This window comes from Thunnus albacares, chromosome 21, assembly GCF_914725855.1.
Source record: "Thunnus albacares chromosome 21, fThuAlb1.1, whole genome shotgun sequence".
In the NCBI taxonomy this organism is placed as follows: domain Eukaryota; kingdom Metazoa; phylum Chordata; class Actinopteri; order Scombriformes; family Scombridae; genus Thunnus; species Thunnus albacares.
The window spans coordinates 500001-507500 of NC_058126.1; the positions used below are offsets into that span (position 1 = coordinate 500001).

A 7500-nucleotide genomic window follows, 5' to 3' on the forward strand; every position below is an offset into this window, starting at 1 on the left:
AGCTGTTTTCAGTCTCAATAAGTTATGAGAGAAAATATTTAGTTGATGACCTGGATGTCGGTGATATATTTACAAGTTGCACAGCTCTGATATGACAAGAACACCAAAGGAACGTTTCCTCTTTTATCATCAGTCTCTACATGTTTCTGAGCGTCTCCATGACTACAGTTAATCATGAATGACTTCCACCTGCTCAGGAGGGCGTTCATGCTCAGTTATGTGTCAACACCGATGATTTCTCTTGTTTTGCTTTGTTTCACATAGTTGAGTTGAGTAGAAAAAAGCTGCCAAATCAAAACCAGCTGACTGTCTGCTCCAGTTTGTGTCTCTCAAATGTCAGAAGACAATTTGAACCTTTTTCATCTCGTCCGCACTGTGCTGCTGCGTGACTGCAGGAAGGAGGTCATTAGGAGGTTCAGTCACAGTGAGCGGTCGCCCAAAACTGCTGGAAAAGGCTGCAGTGAGCTCAGTCCACCTTAAAAATATTAACGTGTGTGTGTGTGTGTGTGTGTGTGTGTGTGTGTGTGTGTGCGTGTGTGTCAGATCCGATGCATGGCCCGCGGCGTCTGGAGGTGGTCGACACTCAGTCCAAACAGGTGACAGTTCGATGGGAACCGTTCGGCTACAACGTGACCCGCTGCCACAGCTACAACCTAACTGTGCAGTACCGCTACAGACCTGCAGGGGCCCCCACCAGGTAAGTACAGGGAGGGGAGGGGCCAGCAGGTAAACACAGGGAGGGGAGGGGCCAGCAGGTAAACGCAGGGAGGGGAGGGGCCAGCAGATAAACACAGGGAGGGGAGGGGCCAGCAGATAAACACAGGGAGGGGAGGGGCCAGCAGGTAAACACAGGGAGGGGAGGGGCTAGCAGGTAAATGCAGGGAGGGGAGGGGCTAGCAGGTAAATGCAGGGAGGGGAGGGGCCAGCAGGTAAACACAGGGAGGGGAGGGGCCAGCAGGTAAACGCAGGGAGGGGAGGGGCCAGCAGATAAACACAGGGAGGGGAGGGGCTAGCAGGTAAATGCAGGGAGGGGAGGGGCTAGCAGGTAAATGCAGGGAGGGGAGGGGCCAGCAGGTAAACACAGGGAGGGGAGGGGCCAGCAGGTAAACGCAGGGAGGGGAGGGGCCAGCAGATAAACACAGGGAGGGGAGGGGCCAGCAGGTAAACACAGGGAGGGGAGGGGCTAGCAGGTAAATGCAGGGAGGGGAGGGGCCAGCAGGTAAACACAGGGAGGGGAGGGGCCAGCAGGTAAACACAAAGAGGGGAGGGGCCAGCAGGTAAAGACAGGGAGGGGAGGGGCCAGCAGGTAAAGACAGGGAGGGGAGGGGCCAGCAGGTAAAGACAGGGAGGGGAGGGGCCAGCAGGTAAATGCAGGGAGGGGAGGGGCCAGCAAGTAAAGAGGAGGAGGGGCTGACAGGTTAATAACTGGCCTCCTCCTGTTCCTCCTGCAGGGAGCCGTTAAAGGAGGAGGTGCGGGAGGAGGTGGTGTACGACACGCTGAGCGCCATGCCGCAGCACACTGTACGTAACCTTCCACCGTTCACCAACGTCAGCCTGAGACTCGTCCTCAGTAACCCCGAGGGACGCAAGGAGAGCGAGGAGCTGCTGGTGCTGACGGACGAGGACGGTACGAGACGCTGAACTGTGTGAAAGTGTCTCCAGCTGACTCTGGAATGTTTGTTGTTGTGTAGTTCAGCAGATGTTGGTAAATAAAGTGTTTACGTTCATGTTGGTGTTTCAGTTCCCGGAGCGGTTCCGGTAGATTCCATCCTCGGCAGCAGCTACGAGGAGCATATCAGTCTGAGCTGGAGAGAACCGCTGCAGACCTACGGCCTCATCCGACAGTACGAGGTAAACACTATAACTCCCAGAGTGCTTTGCTCTGACAATCGACCAATCAGAGAGTTTCAGTCTCTCAGATGTTTGTAGAACTCATTGGATAAATACAGAAATTTTAATAATTTCACCTTTTTGATTTTGGATCAATGTTGGATAAAATCAGCTGCTATGGTGCAGCTGAGGCTCATGGGTAATGTAGTATTTCTTACTGATGACCAGAACAGAGATTTTAGATAATATGGGAGCCTTTAGCCTCATTTTGCTTATTTAGCAACAGTCGTACTGGTTGATGTAACAGTACAGAGTCCCAGCAGAAGGTGTACTGGCAAAGGCTCATGGGAGCTGTAGTTGTTGAATGTCAACAAAATAAAACATTGTGTCTTAAAATGATGAACTGTTTAGCACAAATGTAGCAGCATTAGCAAAAGTCTCATTTTCAACCAGTGATTCAGGTCAGTAAAATAAACTTGTATTCAATTTGATAATCACACAAACAATTTTTTTAAAAAAACAAACCAAATAAAAAACTCAGATTTCAGGTAAACACGGCGCCGTCAGTTTGTGGTCAATGATAACACTGAAGACTTCATTACCCACAATCCCCTGTGAGGCAGCCAGACATTAAAACGTTGCTTTCTTCCACAGATCTCCTACAAAGCTCTGAGCTCCTTCGACACAGAGTTCGACCTGTCCAATCAGAGCGGAAAGGTGTTCAAACCGGCCAATGAGACGAGCCACGTGTTCACCGGCCTCTACCCAGGCTCCACCTACTCCTTCACTATCAGAGCCTCCACCATTAAAGGCTTCGGCCCTCCGGTCATCACGCAGTTCACCACCAAGATCTCAGGTAGCAACCTGCAACGCTCATATATATATATATATATATATATATATACATATATATATATATATATATATATCTGTTATTGTTGAATATGATATGAAATATCCATGAAATCTGTCCACATAAGTGCTAATTTTTCCTTTTATAATGGTCGATGTTAGTGTTTCATTCCTTTTTTGGTGAGACAAATCGTTAAAATAAAGTTTGTGGTGTGCAGCTCCGAAGATGCCGCCGTACGATCAGGAGTCTCCTCTCAACCAGACCGACTCCACCGTCACCGTCCTGCTGAAACCAGCACAGAGCCGTGGCGCTCCAGTCAGGTAACACACACACACACACACACACACACACACACATGTTCAAATATTCAGCAGCATCAATCTTCTGCTTTATAAAGTTTTGATGACTGAAACGTTAAAACACTTTGAGGAGAGAAACCGACCGTCCAGTGTGTCATTTTAAAACACGACGTCACAAGATTCACATTTTCTTTTTTTAAAAACAAACTTCTTACTCGTCTGATATTCTCTCTCTCACACACACACACACACACACAGTCACAGAGGGAGGCGGTATCCGCGGTAACAGTCGTCATGTCAACAGCTGTCTGATCTCCATCGTTCCGCTGTAACGAGGGATTTGGTTAATTAACGATCAGCAGGCGGGGCTAATCAGAGCCTGCTGCTAACACCGAGGATTAACAAGGGATTAACAGCTAATGTGTCAATCAGACACACACACACACACACACACACACACACTCACACACACTCACACACACACACACACACACACACACACACACACACACACACACACAATGTTTCCTTTTCTTAAGATGCTTCAGTTCATCTCAATTTATTAATTTACACTTTATCTCTTTACAAACAATAAACAACAACATGCATCAGTATGACGGAGCAGAGATGGGGGGGTGGGGGGGGGGGGGCGGGGTGGAGGGGGGTGGTGATCTGGATCTGAACTGACCCCCCAACATTAGAGTCTCTCACTTCTTCTCGTAGCTTTATCAGAAACTCTCAGGTTCAGTTGAACATGTGACAGATTTTAAACATCTATTCCACAGACTCTGGATCCAACATTTCCCATAATGCACCTGGATAGTGTCTTTCATTACAAACTCCACTGTGACATCACTGTGACATCACTGGCCCCTTCCCCACTAATCTCCTGCTATGAACATGTGATCAGTGTCTGGATGATGATCAGTAGCTCTTTGCGTGTTCTCGGCCGTGCTCGCATTGTGATTGGATGTTAATAAGCTAACGAGGTGGGCGGAGCTGGCGGACACGTCAACAAACATATAACATATAAGACAGGTCAACAAAACCGCTGCTGCAACAGACGTCTTTCACCGTTTCGAGGGAAAACTTGAAGCTGCTACTTGTAGTTTTTATGGGGCTCGCTTTGGCCGGCGGGAGGAGGCGGAGCTACGTGACCTTTCACCTTTCACTGGGACGGTTACGCTCCGCAGATTTAAACCCGCTGAGATCCAATCAATGTGCTCCGAGTGCGTTTACAGCTGCATTAACACGCGTGTGTCTTTACACAGATACACATCGCGTGTTAAAGCCAGTGAATGGCGTGACAGTGACATCAGCAGGGCACAGACGACATCATACTAACAGTCGTCACAACTAACAGCAGCAGTCAGCTGATCGACACGAAACAGGAAACGTAAAACCTTCATCACAGTTAGTTTGTTTCATTAGTGGTTTTATTATTAATCAGTATGTAGAGATTTCTAATGAGCAGACATGAGGACTTTTTAAGTGGTTATCACAGAACAGCATGTTGGGAAATGTAGTCCCAAAACTAAGATTTACATCCACATGGTTCTTATATCTGTGCAACACTGACACCGTCCATCAATTCACTGATTACTCCATCAGAATAAAAAATGTATCTGCAACTATGTTGATTACTGAATCATTCATTTTGTCTTTTTTTAATGACAGTTTCTTGCTTTTCTTTGTCACATCTGATGTTAAACTGATGAGTCCAGATGTTTAAAGTTCTGTCAGGAACTAAACAAAAATGGTTAGTTCAGGTGGCGTGGGAGAACGCAGCGTTTACATGAAATACACTCCGACGGGTCGAGTGATTGAAAGAAGAAACAGAGGTGAAAAGAAGAAAAAAGGATCATTTTCAAGCGAGTCGAGATTTGTGTTTGTCTTTATGCAGGAACAAGAAGCGCGCGTGTGCGTGTGCGTTGACGTGCAGTGTGTTAATTGACATGATGTGAAATCCATCAGATTGAACAGATGCTGCTCTAAGATACGATTTCATGTTTGCGTGTTTATATTTAACTTTGCTTTTGTTTCCTCTGACACCAGAGTGTGTCGTCCCTCAGGCACACACACACACACACATACACACACACACACACACACACACACACACACACACACACTCACTCATGTATATAACAGCCTCAGATCGCAGTACAAAAGGTGTTGCCGCGGGCGACCTGCAGCTGTAATCAGATTACTGTCAGACACACACAACAAGTGCTGAGACGTGAGCGTGGAGAAATGTGATTGCAGGCGGTTTGTCAGAGACAGAGAGACAAAGAAAAGAGGGACAGATGTGAGGGGGAGGAGAGAGAACGACAAGAAAGAAGCAGGACCATTAAATCTTTTTCTTTCCTGTTTGTTTTTGGGGGGAATTAAACTGTACAGATAAATGCTGCAGTGTGTGTGTGTGTGTCTTCCTGTCCTCCTCTAGTTTCCTGTCCGGCAGGAAATGTGACAATACTGCAGTTTCACCGTCCACGCCCTCCTCCACGTGTGTGTGTTTGTTACTGTGTGTGTGTGTGTGTGTGTGTGTGTGTGTATGTGTGTGTGGTGATATATGAGTTCTGTCCTGAACTTGGTTCCCATGAAAAACACGACCATTGTTTCTGAGCTCCCTCAGGACAAACACACACACACACACACACACACACACACACACACACACACACACACACAGTTGAAACTGACCGTGCTGCATTCAGGAGCAGGAGTCAGTAGAGTTTTTGTTGAGTCAGTTGGTACAGTTCTTGTAGAGCCCGTAGAGTATTCATAGAGTTTTCTTAGAGTCTGTACAGTTTTTGTAGAGCGTTATAGTTCTCATAGAGTTTTCGTAGGGTTACGAGATTTTCGTAGAGTCTGTAGAGTTTTCGTAGAGTCTGTAGAATTTTAGTAGAGCTGTATAGTTGTTGTAGAGTCGGTACAGTTTTTGTAGAGTCGGTAGAGTTTTCGTAGAGTTGGTACAGTTTTAGTAGAGTCGGTAGAATTTTTGTAGAGTCCGTAGAGTTTTCGTAGAGCTGTATAGTTGTTGTAGAGTCAGTAGAGTTTTTGTAGAGTCGGTAGAGTTTTAGTAGAGTTGGTAGAGTTTTCGTAGAGTCGGTAGAGTTTTCGTGGAGTCGGTAGAGTTTTCGTGGAGTCGGTAGAGTTTTAGTAGAGTCAGTAGAGTTTTAGTAGAGTCTGTAGAGTTTTAGTAGAGTCAGTAGAGTTTTAGTAGAGTCTGTAGAGTTTTAGTAGAGTCAGTAGAGTTTTCGTGGAGTCAGTAGAGTTTTAGTAGAGTCTGTAGAGTTTTAGTAGAGTCAGTAGAGTTTTCGTGGAGTCAGTAGAGTTTTAGTAGAGTCAGTAGAGTTTTAGTAGAGTCTGTAGAGTTTTAGTAGAGTCAGTAGAGTTTTCGTAGAGTCAGAAGAGTTTTTGTAGAGTCGGTAGAGTTTTCGTAGAGTCAGAAGAGTTTTTGTAGAGTCGGTAGAGTTTTAGTAGAGTCGGTAGAGTTTTCGTGGAGTCGGTAGAGTTTTAGTAGAGTCGGTAGAGTTTTCGTGGAGTCGGTAGAGTTTTCGTAGAGTCGGTAGAGTTTTAGTAGAGTCAGTAGGGTTTTCGTAGAGTCGGTAGAGTTTTCGTGGAGTCGGTAGAGTTTTAGTAGAGTCGGTAGAGTTTTCGTGGAGTCGGTAGAGTTTTCGTAGAGTCGGTAGAGTTTTCGTAGAGTCGGTAGAGTTTTAGTAGAGTCAGTAGGGTTTTCGTAGAGTCGGTAGAGTTTTAGTAGAGTCAGTAGAGTTTTAGTAGAGTCAGTAGAGTTTTAGTAGAGTCGGTAGAGTTTTCGTAGAGTCAGTAGAGTTTTAGTAGAGTCAGTAGGGTTTTCGTAGAGTCGGTAGAGTTTTAGTAGAGTCAGTAGAGTTTTAGTAGAGTCAGTAGAGTTTTAGTAGAGTCGGTAGAGTTTTAGTAGAGTCAGTAGAGTTTTCGTAGAGTCGGTAGAGTTTTAGTAGAGTCTGTAGAGTTTTAGTAGAGTCAGTAGAGTTTTCGTGGAGTCAGTAGAGTTTTAGTAGAGTCAGTAGAGTTTTAGTAGAGTCTGTAGAGTTTTAGTAGAGTCAGTAGAGTTTTCGTGGAGTCAGTAGAGTTTTAGTAGAGTCAGTAGAGTTTTAGTAGAGTCTGTAGAGTTTTAGTAGAGTCAGTAGAGTTTTAGTAGAGTCAGTAGAGTTTTCGTAGAGTCAGAAGAGTTTTTGTAGAGTCGGTAGAGTTTTCGTAGAGTCAGAAGAGTTTTTGTAGAGTCGGTAGAGTTTTAGTAGAGTCGGTAGAGTTTTCGTGGAGTCGGTAGAGTTTTAGTAGAGTCGGTAGAGTTTTAGTAGAGTCAGTAGAGTTTTAGTAGAGTCGGTAGAGTTTTAGTAGAGTCGGTAGAGTTTTAGTAGAGTCGGTAGAGTTTTCGTAGAGTCGGTAGAGTTTTAGTAGAGTCAGTAGAGTTTTAGTAGAGTCAGTAGAGTTTTAGTAGAGTCGGTAGAGTTTTAGTAGAGTCGGTAGAGT

The 7500-nt window shown here is 45.5% G+C and overlaps 1 protein-coding gene across 18 annotated transcripts in view; it reads left to right on the forward strand.

The window, feature by feature from the left end:
* Positions 1-7500, forward strand: part of LOC122972227 (receptor-type tyrosine-protein phosphatase mu-like) — a 158463-nt gene that overhangs the window by 80317 nt on the left and 70646 nt on the right. For all 18 annotated transcript variants that reach the window (XM_044339160.1, XM_044339162.1, XM_044339164.1 and 15 more), the window contains exons 10-14: positions 544-697; positions 1452-1627; positions 1742-1851; positions 2485-2686; positions 2901-3003. In XM_044339160.1, the coding sequence (XP_044195095.1) occupies positions 544-697; positions 1452-1627; positions 1742-1851; positions 2485-2686; positions 2901-3003 (745 nt within the window). The remainder of the gene's footprint in view (positions 1-543; positions 698-1451; positions 1628-1741; positions 1852-2484; positions 2687-2900; positions 3004-7500) is intronic.